At 46.3% G+C, this 23,687-nt stretch overlaps 1 protein-coding gene across 1 annotated transcript; it reads right to left on the reverse strand.

Annotated features, from left to right (window-relative positions):
- Positions 1–3,241: 3,241 nt before the first annotated feature.
- xrcc2 (X-ray repair complementing defective repair in Chinese hamster cells 2) lies at positions 3,242–22,857 on the reverse strand. The gene is made up of 3 exons (XM_072508185.1): positions 22,726–22,857; positions 19,379–19,460; positions 3,242–4,694 (listed from the first exon to the last, which is right to left on the reverse strand). The coding sequence occupies exons 1-3, from the start codon at positions 22,762–22,764 to the stop codon at positions 3,961–3,963; spliced, it is 855 nt and encodes a 284-aa protein (XP_072364286.1). The 5' UTR covers positions 22,765–22,857; the 3' UTR covers positions 3,242–3,960.
- Positions 22,858–23,687: the final 830 nt, after the last annotated feature.

The following is a 23,687-nucleotide window of genomic DNA, read 5'->3' on the forward strand; positions in this document are numbered from 1 at the left end:
ACATTCTTATCCTGATATCCTGTGCCCCATTTCAACTCTCATTATATACATCCTAAATGCACTTTAACCTGTCTGGACCCCTATTCCCTCTGCCTGTCCCACCCTCCCCCAGCTGCATGACACATCTCAATTCCTCCCACCTAATGGTTTCACCGATTGCTCATATCATAGGGAGATCAGTGGTGTGATGGTAATGTCACTGGACTTGTCATCCAGAGGCCCAGGCTAATGGGGACAGGGGTTCAAATCCCCCGCATGGCAGGTGGTGAAACGTGAAATTCAACTAATAATTTTAAATTGAAAGACTCACCTCAGTAATAGTGACCATTGATTCCTGTAAAGGAAAAGGGAAGGAAATCTGCCATCCTTACCTACACGTGACTCCAGCCAAGTGGTTGACTCTTAACTGCTCAATGGCGTAGCAAGCCACTCAGTTCAAGGGTCAATCAGGAACGGGAAACAATTACTGGCCTTGCCAACAGCACCCACACCCCAAGAATAAATACATAGTCCAAGCACAGCAACAAGCTGAATGGTCCACTTGAGTCTCCACCCAACTTCATCGCATCTCATCAACATAACATTCTATTGCTTTCTCTCTCCTGCACCTATCCCTTAAATTTATCAATACCTCAACTACATGCTATGGTCGTCTGTGCAGCATTCTTAATCATTCGTCTTGAATTCTCTATTGGTTAAATTAGAGACTCATGTATTTATGACCTCCAGCATTGGATCCACCAGCAAGGCCAGAATTTATTGCCAGTCTTTAATTTCCATTCAGCCGAGTGGCTTGCTGTGGGTCGGGAGTGACATGGAGGCCAGACAGGGTAAGGACGGCAGATTTCCTTCCCTGAAGGCCATGAGTGAACCTTTCAAAACAATTGTTGAGTTTCGCGGTCACCGCTGCTTATAATTCCAGATTTTATCAACTGAATTGAAATTCTACCATCTGCCATGGTGGGATTTGAGGTCATCCCACAACTTTCACTTTGAGAGAAGAGTCGCAGTGTTCAGTATTTCCTTTGGAGTATCTCCTGGTCTGTAAATTAGGGAAATGTGCAGCACCCAAAAAACACCCACAGATCTCAGCTGCGGTTTTCTGCTACTGTCGCTGTTTTCTAGTTTTCCTAGCTCCAGCCATGAACTTTGTCATCCAGACTCATTTGGTTGGGTTTAATAGAAACATTAAAAAGTAGGAGTAGGCCATTTGGCCCTTCGAGCCTGCACCACCGTTCAATATGATCATGGCTGGTCATGCAAATTTAAATGGGTCCCTTTCCTTGCACATGTACAAATTCTCCCTGTTTACAGGGATGGGCCACCCCAGCCAGCGAATCCCACATCCCGTAAATTAGTTTTTAAAAATTCAGGCAACAAAGAACTTCAGGGTAATGCCAATTGGTCTCGGGATGGCTGGAATGAGTCTTCGGAGCTCACAAACATCCAAAGAAATTTAAAGTAATTAAAAAATATATATAGTTATGAGATTTAAATTTAAATTTGATCATTTTAAATTTGGGGGAGGCGGTGGTGCAGTGGTATTGTCACTGGACTAGTGATCCAGAGTAATGCTCTGGGGTTCCAGGTTCAAATCCCGGCACTGCAGATGGTGAAATTTGAATTCAATAGAAATCTGGATTAAAAGTCTAAGGATGGTCATGGAACCATTGTCGATTGTCGTAAAAACATCTGATTCACTAATGTCCTTTAGGGAAGGAAATCTGTCATCCTTACCTGGTCTGGCATGCGTGTGACTCCAAACCCACAGCAATGTGGTTGACTCTTAACTTCCCCTTCAAGGACAGTTAGGGATGGGCAATACATGCTGGCCCAGCCTGCAGAGAGGCTGGTTTAGCTCAGTGGGCTAGACAACTGGTTTGTGATGCAGAACAAGGACAGCAGCAGGGGTTCAATTCCCGTACCGGCTGAGAATTCGGAATTTTCCCTCCGTGCACCTGAACAGGCGCCGGAATGTGGCGACTAGGGGCTTTTCACAGTAACTTCACTGCAGTGTTATTGAAAGCCTACTTGTGACAATAAAAGATTTATTTATTTATTTGAGGCGCCCATGTCCCATGAACGAATAAAAACAAAATGCTTCAATTGGACGTCTGCAAGTGGAGAGCAGCCAGGTCAGTGGGGTGGGTGCACATAGGCGATCTCGCTGAGAGGGGGAAGCTGGGAATCCAAGGTTCCACTGAAACCAAATTGCTTTCAAGAATTTTAATTCATATATAATAAAATAATTAAAAGCTAGTTTAAAAAGTGAAAATGTAACAAACGTTAATTTTAAATGATCTTTTCCTTAAAGCTTATACTTATGGCAGCAATTTCTGTGTGGGGATTCCGTACTCCAGTATGTGGAAACCTTCACAAAACACTTTGGATCTTACGTAGCAGCAAGTGATTGAAGAACCCCCAGTAAATATTCTTCTTTTTAAATGCTGACTACTTACCTTTTGGGGGGAAAATATCAAAACAGAGGCCAACCTAACACAGAAATTTGCTTCAGAGTGATTGGCTCAGACAAGTTGAGAAACGCAAATGTGATCAAAAACTTGACAACAGGAAGTTAAGTGGTGCAGACAGGAAATGTGTGTTGATAAAAGATTTTTCATATATTAGAGACACTATTCACTGCCACATGTGGAAACACTGAATATACAATTACAACCAGGATGTTTTATTTTTTAAAATTTTCAACTTTGAAGGTTACTTCTGAAGCCAATGATTTGAAATGTTACATTTTTGGAAGTTAGTATTGAAAATCGGTTTCCATCGGCCCACGTCAATGTTACCGGTTATAACCTTAACTTTCTCGGGCAAATTGTAGCTTTTGATTACAAGCACTGCTGCTTTTCGATAACAAGGGCTTTTGAACCAATATTTTCATGAAAGGGATTTAAACGTTTTGTTAACTGCACTTTTCAACCATGGTTGTGGTCTAAGAGATGATGCGTCCACCAAAGGTTTAGCAATATGATTTTTTTTAAGGGGACAGGAGGGCCATGGAGATTGAAGGTGGAGAGCCAGATGAATTAGATAAAGGATCTCAAAAGCCGTGATGTGGAGATGGCGGCGTTGGACTGGGGTGAGCACAGTAAGAAGTCTTACAACACCAGGTTAAAGTCCAACAGGTTTGATTCAGATCACTAGCTTTCGGAGCGCTGCTCCTTCCTCAGGTGAATTCACCAGGTGAACCTCCACCTGAATTCACCTGAGGAAGGAGCAGTGCTCCGAAAGCTAGTGATCTGAATCAAACCTGTTGGACTTTAACCTGGTGTTGTAAGACTTCTTACAGAGCTAGAAAGGTTATCATAATATGTCACTGGGCTCCTTCTGTGCTGAAATAGGTCAGAAAGGACCCGTGTTCAACAAACGAACATCGGTTACATTGAACAGCTTTGCAGTGGAATCTTTTTTTTTTCAACTTGAGCAGTTCTGGCGAAACTGCCTGAAAAACAGGTTATGAAATGCATATAGAAATAGAATGCTGTTCAATTTTTCAACTGGAATGTTCAAAATTGAACTTAGTAGGAGCAATCTCCACCATAAAACATGCTCCAGTATTTCTGACATTTTTTGCTCCAGACGCAGGTATATATGTCAAGGGCATGTCCTGCTCTCGCCTACACGCACAAAGAAAATGTACACCGAGAAGGAGATTTCAAGGAGAAGTCCGGATTAGCCTCTTCCCCCCACCCCCGACAGATCAGGCCAAAACCAGCTGGAGAATTCCCAATGAAAATAATAAAAATCCTCCACGTTAGGAGGGCTAAACCCCCATCGGGTCAGACCACAATCAAAGGGTTAACCTAGATTTGTTCACCAGGATGGCTGATGAATAAGACTTCAGTTAACCAGGACAATTAGCAGCAGTAAAATAAAAAGGCACTTTCCCATGTGCGGGATCACGAGTGTCTCCGTGGTCCTTCTTTAGGAATGAATGCTCAGGGGTTAAAGAAACTGGACCCCGCCATCTGTAATAATAAAAGAGCACCTGGTCACAGTAATGTTCCTTGGCTGAAGAGACACAATAGCAAATTCTTGCTTATTGTCCCTGCTGGCGTTCTTTGAGAAAATAAACCTACGCTTGACCAGCTTTTGCCATGATTTACAGAGGTACGGTTTGTATTCTGCAACTGCAGCGAGAGGCGGTTGCCAGGCTGCAGTGGCAGCTTCGTCTGGCCTACCTGCCCCAGGCACTGGCCCACGCATCAGGGCTTGCGTGGTTGCGAGTAGCACCAGCTGGTATTCGTCCAGCAGCCTCTCCAGGCACTCGACGCAGCGTCGGAGATTGGCTTCCTGCTGGCTGAAGCTCTCCCCGCCATTGAGTCGGTCGATCCAGTAGAAGGCCGACATGCTGTCCACGATGAGCAGGCAGAGGGCCGGGTGGCTGCAAACCAGGGTTTCCAGCGAGTGAAGCAGGAGCAGCAGCTGGGTACTGCTGCTGCAGTGCACAAGGAACAGGCGTCCCAGGCACTCTTTAACTAATTCCTCTGTGCTCTGCACCAAGCGATGCTCCAGAATGGCGACCAGGCGGAGCATGTCGAAGTGGTAATCTGTGTCAATGAAAAGAACCTCCACCTGAAGACCACCGGTTGATTCTGGGAGGATGCACGATGCCACCAGGTGGTAAAGCATTTCTGTCTTTCCTGCCCCCTCTGGACCGTGGAACTCCACGGTGTCGCCTGTGAGGGTACAGAAACAAAAATCAGCTTCAAACTTCAAAAAGCACAAAGGTATGACTTTTCTAAAACTTTGTTCTCAAACAAGAAACATTTGCTCTTACTGACTGATTCCACAGTGATTATCATCAAATTTAAAATCCCAAGATCAAACATCAAAGTGGAAGCGCTTTGAAATGTCCACACATTTCTTTTAAAATTGTAATTAAGGTGGTTTCATTAATTACAGTACCATTATTTTTTCAAAAGTACAAAGGCTCTTAACATTTTCTGACCGCCTTACATTTAATAGTGCAAAACCCATAGTAACCATACCGATTGCTCCAATCTACTGCATTCTCAATGGTTCAGCTTGTTAAGACATCAGAGCCACGATGTAGAATCCGGGTTTGATCGAGGTATTTGAATGTAGCTGAAGCCCAAGTACAGGGGCTACAAATGCTCAGTGAGGTACAAACCCCAAGGTTAGGATGGAATGACTTTCTGCTCCAGTAATCTCCACAGACACAGCAATGTTTGATGAAGACTTGACCAAGTTTGGTTGCCATACGCTCAACATCGTACCGACACTCACATGTGAAGTGTGGCCCCATTTCTGAAATACTGGTGGTTGTCCTGCACCTAACGAACAATGCTCCAGGCCAGCATTGACAATCTCACAGACAGAATAAAATGGTCAACTCTGCATCCCCTCAGGGCAGCATGGCGGCACAGTGGGTTAGCCCTGCAGCCTCACGGCGCCGAGGTCCCAGGTTCGATCCCGGCTCTGGGTCACTGTCTGTGTGGAGTTTGCACATTCTCAACGTGTTTGCGTGGGTTGCGCCCCCACAACCCAAAAGATGCGCAGGCTAGGTGGATTGGCCACGCGAAATTTCCTCTTAATTTGGAAAAAATTAATTGGGTACTCTAAATTTATTTTTTAAAAACTCTGCATTCCCTCTCCCAACAATCGTTTAAAAATCTAAAATCTACTTCGGTTACGCTTGCTTCCTGAAGCTGCTACTTCAACCTGTGCAGGATATTCACCTCAGATTTCATACAGCCAGCTCGCAGGATTTCGGACAAAATAGTTACGGTACGGACCAGCGATTTAGTCTTGATCAGCCAGGAGGTTTCATAATGCAAAGCTCCCTCCCCACCGAACTCTCACAGTGAGAAGCTGTGCCATTTGCATCAACACACATTAAACATGGTCCAATCAGGCGATTGTGAAACAGGCAATCTGGGGAAGCTACACAAGAGAGAAAATCTTGGTGGGTTACCAAGGAAACAAGCCCCTGCCTTGCAGCAGGTGGAACTCCCCATTGCCTGCCAGTTTGAACTATCGAGCACATCAGATCTTTGGACCAATCAAAGCCAAATGTAAATTCGGGGTAGATTTAAGAAGAAAGAACACGCGTATGATTAGCATTTTCAATTACCTCAGGATGTCCCAAAGAGCTTGACAGTCAATGAAATATTTTCAAAGTATACCCACTGTTGTGGTGCAGGTAAACAAGACACCCAATTAACACATAGCAAGCTCCCGCTAGCTAAAGTGAGATTAACAGACTGTGGCCTCGAAATTCAATCATGCTTCCCCGCAGCTTACAGGCAAGGGGGGCAAACGTGGTGGGTGCTGTGTGCACACTCGATTGTGCGGGAAACGTGCTGTTGACCATATTGAATTGAGTTCCAATTTAGATGTCCAGGATGCTGGGTAAAAGTGCGGGAAAGGTCCATAATGAAGTGCTCGCTGTAGGATTCTTTTGTGAATTGGACTAATGCACTGCCTAACTTGTGAGGCACACGCTCCACAAATCACGGTGCTGACAAGCATCAAGGGACTTGCTCAGTGCTGTTTAAATGGCTCACCTGCATCCAAACAGGCCATCACTGAGCCAACAGCAGAGGACTCTGGATTGGACCTCCCTTGAAGACAGTGGACAGCGTTGAACCGGATTTGCACAGCACACCGTCCACGTGGCCATCTGCTCTACAAATGGAGGGTGTGTGACACCCTAAAGCATTTGAGACCCACACTATGGAACTTTACCAGAGATCAGTTGCGTGAGGCACTTCATTTCTCCGTCTGGCACCTCAGGAGGCTATCGAATGGGTGGCCAAACAAAATGTCTGGGAGCGTCCATATCCATAGGTGCCGCTCCAAGACGCACATCATCCTGACTTGAAACTGTGTCACTCTGTTCCTCCATGGTGGCTGGGCCGAAATTTTGTACCTCGCTTGCTAACAACATTATAGGTGGTACCTACACCACACTGACTAGCGATTCAAGAAGGCAGCTCACCACCACATTTCCAAAGGCAATATGGATGGATAGTAAATGCCGGTTTTGCCAGTGACACTCGCATCCCATGAATAAAGAAAACAAATCCCATTAAAAGTTTTTTTTACCATCCAATGATAATGGTGTTTGCCCGTTTGATTAATTGTTCAGCTCGTTCATGCCCACTACAGAACAATTCACCATCGGCCGTGGCGGGATTCAAGTCTGATACCCCAGAGCATTGCCCTCGGTTTGTGGATCCGCTCAGTTTGCTCCTCTCGGTTGCTGGTTAACGTCAGGGAGTTGTTGGTCTCAGTTCCTGCCTTTGCCAACTGAATTGTGAAAACGGGGTGTTTTGCAGGAGCTGGGCTGCTTTTTGGTCTGCCTTCAAAACTATTTGGTCGCCATTCTGGTTGGTCTGCTAGATCTGCCTTCGGGGTTGGAAGACGAGGGAAGCAGTGAAGCAGAGGAAGTCTCCAGGGGGCCCTTTTAATCTGGACTTCATCGAGGAACACTGCCTCCCTTCCTTTGATCAGAGGAGACCATCGCTGACCTACATCACCTGCTGCTGCCACAAAGCAGGGTGTGGACAACATTGCTTGTGGCTGGCAAGGTCACCGTGGCCCTTAACATTTAGAAAGAGAGGTTCCTTCCAAGCCACAGCAACATGCCCTAGTTTGCTGAGTAGCAATACGAGACCACAAAGCTTTGTCTGCATTGCAAGTTGCTCCCAGGATGCCACAGACTGACCCGTGCATGTTCCTTCTCCTTCAGCACCTTACTGAGGAGAAACTGATTCCATTCCACCAATGTCACAGCTTGTTTCCCGGCAGCAGTCGCGATTCATTCATCCTGCGCCGCTTCTCTGTGCCGCACCTATTCCCAGCAGCCCGTCAGGTCAGCTGGCCTCTGGGCTGGAGGGGGGTGACCTGTCATGGGAGTGTCCCTTTAAGAAAGGTTGTTGTCTTATCACATGGCTTCAGTGATGTCATTGTGTGGGTGGAGCTGGGCTGTGGCTCTATGAGCTGTTTTTTTACTTTCGCTTTCAGTTTTGACTGCTGTGGACTCAGACAGGAGAAAGAAGTGTTTTGGCCGGTCTCTCTCGAGTTTCATTTAAAATATCTGTTCCAGTATAGTGGTGGCGTTTAAGATATAGTTTGCTTTCCGGAAGGGTTTAAAGCTGGTGTGACGGGATCAGAATCTCAGGAAAAGTCACTCTTACTCAAGTGAGAATACAGAGTGCTGGGCCACACCCTTAAGCTTATGTTGACTAAAATGTCTCGGAAGACTGTTGAATAACACCTGAAGGGTAGGCTCTTGTGCTCACCCTAGCCAAATTCAACATAAAACGTTACAGGTCAGGTGGGTTTTTAAACCCCTGGCCCATAACAGACTGAAGATTAACCTCTTCACACGTGGCCTCATGACACCTTCAGCGAACTGGGCACAGCTACGGGGCAGCCCAACATAAGAGCCGTCAGAAATATAATCGAGCAGGCCACAGCTTGCTCAAGCCACACTCCTTCTGAGTGGACCGTTCAGCCGGAGCTTTGCACTACAGGCCAAACCAAACACCTAGATTTCTGATCGTCCACTGATTGCCTTCGGACTAACGAGGGGGCTGACCCGGAGCACTAAGCTGGTCAGCAAGGATGGCACGAGAAGTACCAGCAGCATTAAGAGGAACAGCAACATCGACCGCCAGTGCCTCCAACTGTAGCAGCTCACACACAACCTCCCAGCCAAAAGCACTCCCTGTAAACCATTCCTCCCTCCTCTCTTCAATGTGCCAACAATTCTCATCAGAATTGTCCTTACTCCCACCGTTTTCCAGTTCAGCCTTTCGGATTTTGTCCTCCCTTCGCTACAAAGTAAACACTGACACCAACACATAGCTAAAATTAAACATTTTTCAAATCGAACTCCATTTGTCTAATATTTAACTGGAATCATTATGAATCACTGTTGCACAACCTCTCGGTGTCTGATGTGGTGGTTTGTTTCCATATCCAATAAAGAGTTTCCTCAGGATCTACATCTTGAGAGGTGGAAGACCTCTGAGCTTCCACTGAGGACGCTTCTGACGTCTGTGGTAAGTGACCTCGAGCAGCTCGGGGCTTTGAGGAGCCGGCTACAACACCTCAGCACAAAGCGAGGCAACCTGGTCCAGCTGGCTGGATGGTGCTAACAAGGGCACTGGTGGAGTGAGTGGTGGGCGTTGAGGTTGGAGGTGCGAGGAGGGAGCGATTATGTAGAGAGGGCAAGGTTTTCATGTCGACAAGTCCAAAGGTGTGCAGGTCAGGTCGGGTTGCGGGGGAGTGGGCCTAGGTGGAGTGCTCTTTCAGAATCAATGGGCCGAATGGTCTCCTTCTGCACTTCGGGAATTCTATGGTTCTAAGTCCACAAGGTGATGAAAAATGAAATGAAATGAAAATCGCGTATTGTCACAAGTAGGCTTCAAATGAAGTTACTGTGAAAAGCCCTAGTCGCCGAATTCTGGCGCCTGTTCGGGGAGGCTGGTACGGGAATCGAACCGTGCTGCTGGCCTGCCTTGGTCGGCTTTAAAAGCCAGCGATTTAGCCCAGTGTGCTAAACCAGCCATGAACTGAGAGTAAAGTTTTTTTTGCATTAGCCAACTCTGCCAGGCTCTTCCCACTTGAAGTGGAGCTGGAGGCTGCGGAAGCCAAGAGGCAGAGGATCATTTTCCTCTTGACCCCTCCCTGGAATCAAGTATTCAAAGCAGGATCAGATAACCTTGGAGGACGTGGGGAGTGAATCAAGTTACAGCTCCTGCAGCCAATTTAATCCTCCTTAAGCACCCCACTCATCAGCAACTGGATGTCACCTCCCTTTTGTGACGGTGTTGAAATGGAATCAAACATGCATAACTCCCCACTCCCTCCCTCCCACCCGCCATTGCCAAACGGCTTACAGCCAATAGGCAGCACCGGCTCCAACCATTTTCTGTATAGTTAGCCACCAGCACCAATTTGACGTGTGCCTTGCTCCGACATGAACAGATGCGTGCAGTCCATGCCACGTCTCCCATGCACCAGTGGCAGTTCTCTTGGCCCATCTAACATAATAACAGTGCTTATCGGATTGGCCAGGGCACAAAGGGGACTCTCCTGCGTTTCTTCGGATAGTGCTGTAGGATCTTTTGTGTGACACTTTATCAGATCCTCGGGGAGGCCCGAAGCACCAACACTATAAAATCCTTTCTGAAATGCAGTCATCTTGGATTTGGATTTCTACTTATTATCACGTGTACCGAGGTACAGTGAAAAGAATTTTTCTGCGAGCAGCTCAACAGATCATTAAGTACATGAAAAGAAAAAGAAATAAAAGAAAATACATAATCGGGCAACACAAGGTACACAATGTAGCTACATAACACTGACATCAGGTAAAGCATACAGTGGTGTAGTGTTAATGAGGTCAGACCATAAGAGGGTCGTTTCGGAATCTGGTAACAGTGGGGAAGAAGCTGTTTTTGAGTCTGTTCGCAGACTTTTGGATCTCCTGCCCGATGGAAGAAGTTGGAAGAGTGAGTAAGCCGGGTGGGAGGGGTCTTTGATTATGCTGCCCGCTTTCCCCAGGCAGGGATGTGTAGATGGAGTCAATGGATGGGAGGCAGGTTTGTGTGATGGACTGGGCGGTGTTCACCACTCTCTGTAGTTTCTGTGATGCAACCAGATAGTATGCTTTCTGTGGTGCATCTGTAAAAGTTGGGAAGGGTTAATGTGGACATGCCGAATTTCCTTCGTTTCCTGAGGAAGTATAGGTGCTGTTGTGCTTTCTTGGTGGTAGTGATGACGTGGGTGGACTAATACAGATTTTTGGAGATATGTACCCCTAGGAATTTGAAACTGCTAACCATCTTTGCATAGGCAAATGCAGCAGCTCATTTGTATACAGTATGCACCAGAAAAGCAGTAAATTATAATGACCACACGTGAAAAATAAATTGGCTATTCTCCCTAACACAGAGGGCGGATTGCCCCTCCCTCGCTCTGTCCTGGTTTTCAGGTCAGCAAAGAACTCATCAAAGCTAAACATGTGGGGACGGGTGGGAGAAAACGGATAATAATCTTTCTTAGTGTAACAAGTAGGCTTACATTAACACTGAAATGAAGTTACTGTGAAAAACCCCTAGTCGCTACACTCCAGCTTCTGTTCGGGGGCACTGAGGGAGAATTCAGAATGTCTAATTCCCCTAACAGCACGTCTTTCGGGACTCGTGGGAGGAAACCGGAGCACCCGGAGGAAACCCACGCAGACACGGGGAGAACGTGCAGACTCCGCACAGATAGTGACCCAAGCCGGGAATCGAACTGGGACCCTGGCACTGTGAAGCAACAGTGTTAACCACTGTGCTACTATGCCGCCCATCAGGTGGTGCAGTGGTTAGCACTGCTGCCTCATGGCACTGAGGACCCTGGTTCGATCCCGGCCCCGGGTCACTGTCCGTGTGGAGTTTGCACATTCTCCCCATGTCTGCGCGGGCCTCACCCCCACAAGCCAAAAGATGTGCAGCGTTGGCCACGCTAAATTACCCCTTAATTGGAAAAAAATAATTGCGTACTCTAAGTTTTAAAACAAAATTCTGACAGCAATGGAACTGCCCTCTGCTTCCTATCACTTTAACTGACTTCCAAATTGCCCCAACCACGTTCAATTGCATGGGCTTTAGTTTTGCCGCTTCTGGCAAAAACCGCCCTGGGTGAACATGCCGAAATTTCAATGGGGGACAGAAAATGGCAGCAAAGACGGAGCTGCTGTGAACGAAAGCATCCCGACTCAAATGCATGCCCTTGCTCTCTTACTACATTTTTAATGGAGGCAATTTGACGGCACTGCTCGGAACAGATTTACAGAGGTATCTCTTTTTAGAAAAAGCGGCACGTGCCAAGGTGCCAGATGTGCAGCAACCGACAGTAAGTGAAAAACATTCCTCGATTCTTTCCGACTTGCCCGGTTTCATATTGTGAGTGACGTGCCGGCAAATGATCTTTTTTCAAAAAAGAAAACACACATCCATGACAAGCAGGAGGCAATCCGTCTGGCGCTGGGCATTATGTCACCACTGCTGACAAGGCCAGCATCACCCCAGTTGTTTTATAGTTCGTCGGGGAAAAATAAATAAAGTCAAGCTCCTACCTTCTGCCATCAATTTTTGGAAAGCCGCCGGTGCTGTGGTGGATTTGTGTGTGGTTCTGTTTTTATTGTGGCAGACAACAGCTGAATTATGGGTTGATTCAGCTTCCATTTGACAACACAAGCAAGGTGTCGGGCAGCAGCAGAATAAATTAAGGCAGAAAGAAAATATTTCTCAATAAACTCCAGTCTATGGATGAAGCACTGAATCAGGACCAGGGTTTTGAATTCACACCATGACGAGGAGATAAAACTGTCGTCAAGTCTCTGTAGGGATTCGGCACAAAATGAGATTCAGCCAGCCCAGTCCAACGGCCATTAATCAGGAACGCAGGGGACAAAACTGCCGATAACTCAAACATCGAGAAGCTATAAAGGACAGCTGGTGTGAGAAGAGGAGATGTCATAAAGGCAAGGGATGCATTTTAACGGCTGGCGTCCAATGTTGGGGAAGCGTCCAATTCTCCTGAATCGAACCCTACATTGATACACATCTAGGAGCACTTCATCTACATAAAGAGCTCAAAAACAATATTTTAAAGATTCATGAGTGCAATGTAATACAAGCTTCTTGAACCTTGTACAGATTATCGATGCGCTACATTTGGAATACCACAGGGGCACAGAGGCCTCTGCAATTCTGATATCACTGCAATGTTGCCTATCCTACTTTCTGAAGGACATTAACAATTTGGAGAGCTTTGACAAGAGTGATTCTAGAATTGGGCGACTCTTCGGAACAAGAGACTGATCTAGCCAAAATTCAATCCTGTTGGAAAAATGTATGGGGGTGGGAAGTGGGGTTGAATATAATTCAGAGATGCCAGCGAGATGACTGTAGGGCCCTGAATGTGTGGAATTCTCTCCTTAAACCTCTCCCCCACCCCACCATGAGACATTCCCTTTAAAGCTATGTCAATGACGAACCTTGCGGGCACCTGCCCTAATACCTCATGATGTGACTAGGTGTCAGATTCTATTCTATCATCATTCCTGTGACATGACTTGGGACATCTTGTCATGTTAAAGGGATTACATATACGCAAGTTGTTGAAGGGACAAGCCAAAATTCTTTCAAAATAAAAACTGGAATGAAAGCACGTCGTAAGTCTGATGATTTTCTGATTACCTTTGCAGTTTGCTAGTCTTTGAACAGTGCCCCAAGTGTTGTCAGTGGAGAACACCCAAGGGTCCACAAATATAAATCTGTTTCTTTACATTCAAAGACTCAGTTCTTATACGGAGCGTGAAGAGCACGGTATTCAACGTCAGAAAATAAATATGCCCTTCATTTTTTTAGTTAAAAGGTTTTGCTTGAATTCACTGGATTGGAATGGTTATGCGAAGAAAAACTTTTCTAATTACAGGAATGTTCATGTGTGGTTAAGAATTCAGCTTAAGTATTTGCAATCTAGAAACCCACAGCACACCACGCTCAGATGCAAAACCATAAAATACTCTGTTTGAATAATAAAATTTGGGGAATTAAGACCCTGCAAAACCTTTCCACGAGTGCCAAGATTGGAAAATTTTCATCACATTCATGGCTACATCATGTCATTGCTGGGACGACTGGAAAGCTTGGTTGGCGCTGGCACAGCAAGATCCCGCAAGCAGCAAATTTTATAAATGACTGGGTAATTGGTGGCGGGATTGAGGGATAAATTCCACCTTCGCGTGACGATGTTTTCAACAAAGGTAAACCAACTCCTTAAATTGACCATGAATGCTTAAACCTCTGACTGAATCCATACTTTTATTGTATAAATTGTTCTTTCTATTGGGAAATACTCACAGACTAGATAAATAACTGGAGCATGTAAAGGTAAAGTCACCATAGTCCTAGATGACCATGGGCTGCTTTCTCCTTTGAGGGGGAGAGCTGACTGATGGTGATTTAACCTGAGGATCACCACACCTCACATATGGGGCAAGGTTGAGAAGGCTCGGTCTTCATGAATAACCTCCGCGGGTAGGGGAATTGTGCTGCCGGCCTCGGTCTACATCGCAAACCAGCTGTCTAGGCAAGTGAGCTAAACTGGCTCCCCAGCTGGTTTTAATCAGTGGGGTGCTTAACTGGAACACTCTAAATGGAACTGGAGAGAAAATGATGTTACAAAACAGAAGTATAAACACTTTGGATTTTTAAACCTTTGCAGACCTTTGCCAGGCCTGACGGAAGGTTGGAGAACTGCTGTGTTTTTCCAGTTGAATGTTTCTATTTCAGATTTCCACCATCTGCAGCGCTTTTGCCCCTGGGGCAATGCTGCTCTGCTTGGCTTGCTTGGCTCAGGTAACAAGTGACAGAGTCCATCTCTGAGGATCGATTCTGCTCCAACTTCTTTGAGGGGATGTGGTGATTGCTGGCTAAGCATTTATTGCCCACCCCGAATTGCCCATGAGAAGGCATCATGATGAATGTCAAATGTGATCGAGCTGTCATCAGCCTATTTTTCCTCGTCACCTTTTTGCCAAGTAGCTGGCCACGAGAGCACTAACTACAGCACTTTAGATTTCAAGGCTCCTATACTGTACTCTGGGTTTGAGCCCAATCAAGGTCTTCATGCAAAGGCCAATGACAAAAACAATCCAACCTTCTCCGTGTCCCTATTCCCAATGCTGACATACCAATTTGCAGTGCTGAGCAACTTTGCATACAGGCCAATAGGAAGACTCCTGTGTGTAGTGATGTCATGGTTGTGTTGTAATTCACCGACTGACCACTAGGGGTCTTATTTGCATATAAGTGAATGTTAGAGTCAGGTGACTTCAGACTGGCTGGAGGGAGCTGGAGAGAGAGGTTGCTTGTGTATGATCATACCGTTATTCATCTGTTGTTTTGTATATTGTTTACCCACAGTTAATGTTTTTAAAAAAATTTAAAGTATTTTTTTTTCCAATTCAGGGGCAATTTAGCGTGGCCAATCCACCTATCCTGCACATTTTTGGGTTGTGGGGGCGAAACCTAGGCAAACACAGGGAGAATGTGCAAACTCCACACGGACAGTGACCCAGAACCGGGATTGAACCTGGGACCTCAGCGCTGTGAGGCAGCAGGGCTAACCCACTGCGCCAACGTGCTGCCCTCACAGTTAATGTTAATAAATTGTTTATAGCTTTAGCTACAAGTGTTCTTGTAATATAAATCAGGCCATCCGACAAGAACTGTGGATGGGGCTCCTAACCATGAAGGAGAATTGATCCAAAGCACTGTTTAAAACTTTTAAGCCACCTTGAGAATTTGCCGTGATTGGAGAAAAATCAGAGTGTCTCAAGCCCCTTCTCTGCAAGATCCTGAAGCATTGCAACCAGGCCTCCACTGGAAAAGGCCGGAACCATTACTTGTACCAAAATGTTCCACATTGTTCAAGATGGGAGTAATGCACACCAAATCCCTGAGCGAGTCTTATCAACTACACCGTACTGTTTGTCAAAAGATACACTGCAATGTTCAGAGTGGTCTTGTGCCAGAGAGTCCGTGACATTTCTGGTGAAGCCAGCGAACAATCATTGACGAGGATGCAAAACAGGTTGGGTGAAGGTGGACAACTTGAAGCCTCGAGACTTTTAGAGCCATCAAGTCTTTTATCATAGATTATCATAGAATTTACAGTGCAGAAGGAGGCCATTTGGCCCATCGCGTCTGCGCCGGCTCTTGGAAAGAGCACCCTACCCAAGTTCAACACCTCCACCCTATCCCCATAACCCAGTAACCTCACCCAACACTAAGGGCAATTTTGGACACTAAGGGCAATTTAGCATGGCCAATTCACCTAACCTGCACATCTTTGGACTGTGGGAGGAAACCGGAGCACCCGGAGGAAACCCACGCACACACGGGGAGGACGTGCAGACTCCGCACAGACAGTGACCCAAGCCAGAATCGAACCTGGGACCCTGGAGCTGTGAAGCAATTGTGCTAACCACCATGCTACCGTACAGCACAGAAAAAGGCCATTTGGCCCATCGTGACTGCACCGGCCAATCATGCACCTATCTATTCTAATCCCATTTTCCAGCACTTGGTCCGAAGCCTTGTAAGCTATGGTGTTTCAAGCGCTCATTCAAATGCTTCTTAAATGGTATGAGGGTTCGCGCCTCCGCCACCCTTTCAGGCAACGAGTTCCAGATTCCCACCACCCGCTGGGTGAAAAACTTTTCCCTCACATCTCCTCGAAACCTCCTGCCCCTTACCTTAAATCTGTGCCCACTGGTTATTGACCCCTCTTCTAAAGGGGAAAAGTTTCTTCCAATCTAGAGAGATATTGGAGTCTCAAAAGCAACTAATTACGATGTATCATCAGTAGGAACAAAGCGATTAAGTTCATTTAACCTGGTTCCTAATCTGCAAAAAAGAACCTTCCAAAAGAAGTCTGTGTAGAGGTTAATCTGCCATCGATGAGACCATTTCCTCGCCTTGGACCAAAATGAACCAGATAGTAGCTGTCAGATAACATGTCAATGGTTTCCAGACTCTTCCAGCTTAAATGAACATTGCAGAATACGACCCCAAAATGGTATCAAGTGGCTAAAAAACACAAGCCAAGTATTTATTTAAAAGTTACCATGCTAAAGCTGACCTGCCAATTGATATCACTGACTTATTCACTGATTTCTGAGGCTTTGATGTGGAAATGTGACATTCTGTTGCTGCTCCTTGGCTCCCGGTATTCATTCCCTCCCACGGCTCACTGCTTGAGACAGGAACTGGGTGCCAAGGTTAACAAATATAACTTCACAGCTACATTCCTCAGACTCCAGAACACAGAAAATGGTGCACTTGCAGCTAAAGGCTCTGAAATGCAGTATTTGCAACAAAAGTCCAACCATCTGTTTTTGTTTAGTGTTGCATCCATCTTCCCACCTTCGGGAACGAGTGCGGGGGCAAAGTGGAAGCAGAACATTAAGTATGACATTGTCGGGTGCTCCCCAGCCATCATGGACTCACGGAGCCAGTGCCGGCTACTGGAAAGGCCGATGCCAAAACTCTAATATAAATCACAAGCAAAGCAAGTTGTTTAGTCATACATAAACTGAGTGGCAAGTGTCGGCCGTGGCTCAGTTGCTAGCACTCTTGTCTGAGTCAGAAGGGATCAGGTTCAGTATGCTACCGCAGCACGGTAGCATAGTGGCTAGCACAGTTGCTTCACAGCTCCGGGGTCCCAGGTTCGATTCCCGGCTTGGGTCACTGTCTGTGCGGAGTCTACACGTTCTCCCCGTGTGTGCGTGGGTTTCCTCCGGGTGCTCCGATTTCCCCCCACAGTCCAAAGATATGCAGGTTAGGTGGATTGGCCATGCTAAATTGCCCTTAGTGACCAAAATTGCCCTTAATGTTGGGTGGGGATACTGGGTTATGGGGATAGGATGGAGCTGTGGGCTTGGGTAGGGTGCTCTTTCAAAGAGCCGGTGCAGACTCGATGGGCCGAATGGCCTCCTTCTGCACTGTAAATTCTATGATTCAAGTCTCACTACAGGGTCTGATCACAAATACCAAGGCTGACTTTCCAGTGGAATACTGAGGGAGTGTTACACCATTTGAGACTCATACACCATGCTCCAATACATGGAGTATTGAGAGCAGTTTTGGGCCCTGTATCTAAGGAAGGATGTGCTGGCCTTGGAAAGGGTCCAGAGGAGGTTTACAAGAATGATCCCTGGAATGAAGAACTTGTCGTATGAGGAACGGTTGAGGACTCTGGGTCTGTACTCGTTGGAGTTTAGAAGGATGAGGGGGGGGATCTTATTGAAACTTACAGGATACTGCGCGGCCTGGATAGAGTGGACGTAGCGAGGATGTTTCCACTTGTAGGAAAAACTACAACCAGAGGACACCATCCCAGACTAAAGGGACAATACTGTAAAACAGAGATGAGGAGGAATTTCTTCAGCCAGAGGGTGGTGAATCTGTGGAACTTTTTGCCGCAGAAGGCTGTGGAGGGCAAATCACTGAGTGTCTTTAAGACAGAGATAGATAGGTTCTTGATTAATAAGGGTATCTGGGTTGTGGGGAGAAGGCAGGAGAATGTGGATGAGAAAATATCAGCCATGATTGAATGGCGGAGCAGACTCGATGGGCTGAGTGGCCTAATTCTGCTCCTATGTCTTATGGTCTTATTAAAGGTACCGACTTTGGCAGAGATGTTATATAGGGGCCTATATCTATTTGCTCGTCAAAGATCCTGTGGCACTATTTCGAAGAGGAAAAGGGGCGTTCTTTCCGGTGTCCTGGCCAATGTTTATCCCTCAATCAACATCACAAATCACAGATTATTTGGTCATTGTCACACTGTTGTTGGTGGGAGCTTGCTGTGCCACCTTTTCCTATATCAGAACAGTGACTACATGGCTGTTAAGATGCTTTGAGATGTTGAGTGGTCGGGAAAGTTGCTATATAAATGCAAGTCTTTCTTCCTCTCAAATTGGTGGCGCCAATCATAGGGACCTATAGTTCGGTGAATAACCTGAACACGGCTGTCTATCATAGAATAAGATGCCAGAGACACTGTAACAATTCTGAGACACACATCACGGAATAACATTTCATGCAGGACTGAGGGAGTGCTGCACTGCCGGAGGTGTCGTCTCTTTGATGACACATTAAACCGAGGCTCTGTCTGCCCTCCCAGGTGGATGTAAATGATGGCACTATTTTGAAAAGCAGGTGAATTGTCCTTGGTGAGCTGGCCAATATTTATCCCTCAATCAATATGACAAAAAAATAATCATCTGGCCATTATCACCTTGCTGGCACAAAAATAAGTTACTTCATTGGCTGCAAGGTGCTTTGAGATGCCCGGTGTCCATGAAAGGCGCTACATAAATGCAAATCGGTCTTGCTTTTACTTTTGACTTATTCAGCTGCCATAAAACTTTTATAGGAACCCACATAAATAAGTTTGCATTTTTTCACTGGAATAGAGTGTTGTTCCGGAACACTCCAGGACACGATGTTAAAACTAAGAAACCCGCTTGGGATGAATCAACAAACATTTTTTTTTACATTTAATGTGCCCAGTTCTTTTTTTTCCAATTAAGGGGCAATTTAGCGGGGCCAATCCACCTATCCTGCGCATCTTTGGGTTGTGGGGGTGACACAGACACGGGGAGAATGTGCAAACTCCACACGGACAGTGACCCCGAGGCCGGGATTCGAACCTGGGTCCTCAGCACCGTGAGGCAGCAATGCTAATCACTGCACCGCCATGCCGCTGAACCTACAAACATGATCCCTCACAATATTGTTGATGCTTTATGATTGCTCACCGTGACTTGGGAACCCATCTTCAGTAAACAGCCGTGGTTCAAGATGCTTTAGAGAACTTCTTCCTTTGAGTCGAGCAAGCAGCTGCCGAAATAGCAAAAGAAGTATTTCAGTCAAGAAGTAAAGTTCTTAATCATAGGATTCACAGTGGAGATGGAGGCCATTCGGCCCATCGGGTCTGCATCAGCCCTTGGAAAGAGCACCCTACACCTCCACCCTATCCCTGTAACCCAGCAACCCCACCTAACCTTTTGAACACTTAGGGGCAATTTATCATGGCCAATCCACCTAACCTGCACATCTTTGGACTGTGGGAGGAAACCGGAGCGCCCGGAGGAAACCCATGCAGTCACGGGGAGAACGTGCAGACTCCGCACAGACAGTGACCCAAGCCGGGAATCGAACCTGGGACCCTGAAGCTGTGAGGCAGCAGTGCGATCCACTGTGCCGCCCCAAATCAGTCAGAATGTTATTTAAATCGGAGTGAAACTATGCTGTAACAACTCTTTACCCTGCTGCTGATCACAGTCATATAAGGAGCTAAGCCAGAAACTTTGCTGGACACAAGTGCATATTGCAGGGGTGGAGAAATTGTGCGGCTCTTTGACTCGTGCTGTGAAAGCTGTTAAATTACGCACTGGAGTGCGGTAAAGAGTGGGTGCAGCCTGGGCCATGAACACCTTCACAGAGGCAGCGGCGTTGCAAGATTTCATTTGTATTTTCCCACCGGTCTTACATTGGGCCTGGTCACCTTCAGTGCCATTTCCTCGGCTCCCTAACCCACCCTCTCACATCTGAGCCTCCAAACTGTGGCTTGTATCTGGAAATGGAGGAAAGAGTTAAAGGCGGAACAGGAAGGCAAGAATCTACTGTATTGGGGCACACGAGCTGATTTAAACGTGTTATTCAGTAGGTGACTATAGCCCCCCCCCCCTCCCGCGCCTCGACCCACAAGTGAAATGAATCTTCTTTTTAATCTCTTGACTGATTGTCCACATTGGAAGAGTAAGCCTGCCAGAGCCAGTTAAGCAGTGAGCATGGGCTAGCTCCGATGTGCGTCGGTGAAGCAAGATTGTTTTTGCCACGATCTGAAGCGTGTGCAAAGGAGGCTTGGCAAGATAAAGAGAGGAAAGAGCTGAAGCTTGAGAGAAATCCACCATACGCACACAAAGAGCTGGAAATGTGCCCCAGGCTGGCCTACAGCAATAAACCCTTTGTTAAACTTTGCAGATGAAAATGGCAACGTCAAATTGTAAGAAAATAGTTTTTATTCTATTTGCACTTACACTTTTTTGTTACATATATGTCCTCACAGAAGTGCGAGTACTATTAATATGCAGTAAAACATAGGCTCCTCATAGGAACATTGTCAAACTAAATCCTGACACCGAGACACATAGGCAGGTATTAGGCTTGGCCAGAAAACAACTTGGTCAAACAAGTAAGATTGAAGAAGCGGCCTAAAGGAGGACAGAGAGGTAGATATCCGGCGAGGTTCAGGGAGGGAATTCCAGAGCTTCGGGCCTTGACGGTGGAAGCGCCGGACGTGGTGCCAGATTGCGGAGTGATGAAAATCGGGGAGGTGCACAAGGCCAGATTTGGAGAAACGTTGATAGAAGGGCTGTAGGAGGTATATAGTGGTAGGGAGGGGGAGGCCATGAAGGGATTAGAAAACAAGGATGAGAATTTTTAAAATCATGGGGTTCCTGGACCAGGAATCAATGCACATCAGCAAGCACAATGATAAAGGGTTCAGTATTTTTCTTCCATCCAAAAGGGATGGTGGCGTCTGGGACATTGTCTGTCAGGAATGACACCATGAGTGTGACTACGTCAGACTGTTAGCTTGACCAGTCTGAGGGACTAATTGTCTGTCAGGAATGACACCATGAGTGTGACTATGTCAGACTGTTAGCTTGACCAGTCTGGGGGACTAACCTTGGCACAAGTCCCCTGATGTTAGTAAGGAGGACTTTGCAGGGTCGGCAGGGCTTGATGTGCAGTTTGTTTCCGGTGCCGAGGGAAATGTTGGGTGGTCGGCCCGACCTTTATTCCTTTCAGACTTTGTAGTGGTTTGATACAAATGAGTGGCTTGCTGGGCCATTTCAGAGGGAGGTAAGGGGCAATCATACTGATAATAAGGAGGTTGAGAAGGATGTTAACAAGGATAAGGGACTTCAGTTGTCAGGAGAAGTTGAAAAAGCTGGGACTGTTCTCCTTGCAACAGAAAATATGAACAGGTGACCTAACACTGATTTCCAAGATGATGAGGGGTTTTGTTGAGAGTAAGTTGGGAAAGGATGTGCCAGTGGGTCAGTGAGCTGAAACCATATATTTTAAATTCATTGGGAAAAGGATCTACAGGGAGGATGAATTTTTATCACTCAGGGGGTTACAGGGTTAGCGGTGGAAAGGGTGGGGGAGAGGGCGAGGGACTGAGCACCAACACTCTTTACAAGAGCCAGCATCCGCACGATGGGCTGAAGGGCCACACTGCTGTTCTGCAGGTTTCTACGATCGTACAAGTGCAGTTCACTTGCAATCAATACTGCACCACGATTAAACCTGAACAATTACTAAGGCAAGATAAATACAATCAGAGGGGAGATATATCAGGGTTCAGTCATCAAAAATAAATATTCCAGTTGAAAACTGGACGGCACAGTGGTTAGCACTGCTGCCTCAAAGCACCAGGGTGACTGTCTGTGTGGGGTTTGCACTTTCTCCCCATGTCTGCGTGGGTTTCCTCTGGGTGCTCCGGTTTCCTTCCACAGTCCAAAGATGTGCAGGTTAGGTGGATTGGTCATGCTAAATTGCCCTTAGTGTCCAACTTTGCGCAGGTTAGGTGTGGTTACGGGGATAGGACAACAGCCTGAACAATGTGGAGCTTCGTGTTGGTACGGTTTTAAAAAAAAGGGAACACTTCAAATGGCACACATCGTGTGCACCCTGAAAGAGAAATGCTGAGGTATTTCTGTCTTAGGCTCACACTTCTGCTTACATGCCTAACCCTGCACGTCTTCATTCTCAAGTGCCTCTCACACCCTCTTTTAAAAATATTTATGGTACGGTTTCCAGGCCACACTTTCAGGGAAGAGTGTTCCAGATCCTGACACTTCCTGAGTGAAAGCAAAAATATAAATATATATAAATCCCTTTTCATTTGGCTTCTGCGTTCCAGCATCACTGCAGGAAGAGACCACAGTTTACACATAAACAAGGCAAGGGAACTCCAGGAATGAAAGTCCTGGACCCTGTGCTGCTTAGGACAAGTTCCATTAATTAAATTAATTTCACTCAATGATCAGGCCTCGCTCTGGCCCAACAACCAGCACTATCATCATCTTACCTCTGTGCCCGACTCATTCTGCCGGAAATCATTGGTCATGACTGAAAGGTTTATTGCCAGTAGCAAAACAAATGCCAAACAAACTGGGAGCAACTTCTAAGCAGCAGCAGCAGCAGCAGCAGCGGCCATCTTCCTTCACCTCTGACCCTGTACTTCCTCCTCCTGGTGGTTGCTATGGATACCACAAACACTGCTGCACTTTAGTTTTGCTTTCTTCTAACATCTATTTCAAGACCGAGGTTTCATATCTGGCATTGCCGTAAAACGTAGAGAATAACAGCTTGCAAATATATCTATAGCCAAATTCTGTCCCTGGCAAATAAGTGACATAGTTTATTTTTTAAGCTTGGTCTTGAAAAGGAAAGCACCATTCATTTCTTTAATTGCAACTTTATCTCGCCTTCTCCAACATGAATTTGAACAATTCCCCTTCAAAAATCACGCCCAATCATACATAATAAAGAGCTCACAGTATGTCTGATTTCATATCCCCAAAACAATGCAACAATTTAGGAATTTAATAATAATCTTTATTAGTGTCACAAGCAGGCTTACATTAACACTGCAATGGAGTTACTGTGAAAAGCCCCTAGCCACCACACTCCGGTGTTCGGGTACACTGAGGGAGAATTCAGAATGTCCAATCCACCTAGCAGCACGTCTTCTGGTACTTGTGGGAGGAAAATGGAGCACCCGGAGGAAACCCACGCAGACTCCGCACAGACAGTGACCCAAGCCGAGAATCGAACCCGGGCTCCCTGGTGCTATGAAGCAACAGTGCTAACCACTGTGCCGCTTAATTAGGCCACACTTAAGCCTCACAGGCGGTGGTGTGGGAAGCTTTAAAGGCATTGCTGAGGGGGGAGATGATATCGTTTAAGGCAAAGCTGGATAAGGAAGAAAGGTTAATAGATGAGCGGCGGGATTCTCCGACCCCCCCCACCCCCCGCCGGGCCGGAGAA

Source organism: Scyliorhinus torazame, chromosome 6 (assembly GCF_047496885.1).
Source record: "Scyliorhinus torazame isolate Kashiwa2021f chromosome 6, sScyTor2.1, whole genome shotgun sequence".
NCBI classification, from domain to species: domain Eukaryota; kingdom Metazoa; phylum Chordata; class Chondrichthyes; order Carcharhiniformes; family Scyliorhinidae; genus Scyliorhinus; species Scyliorhinus torazame.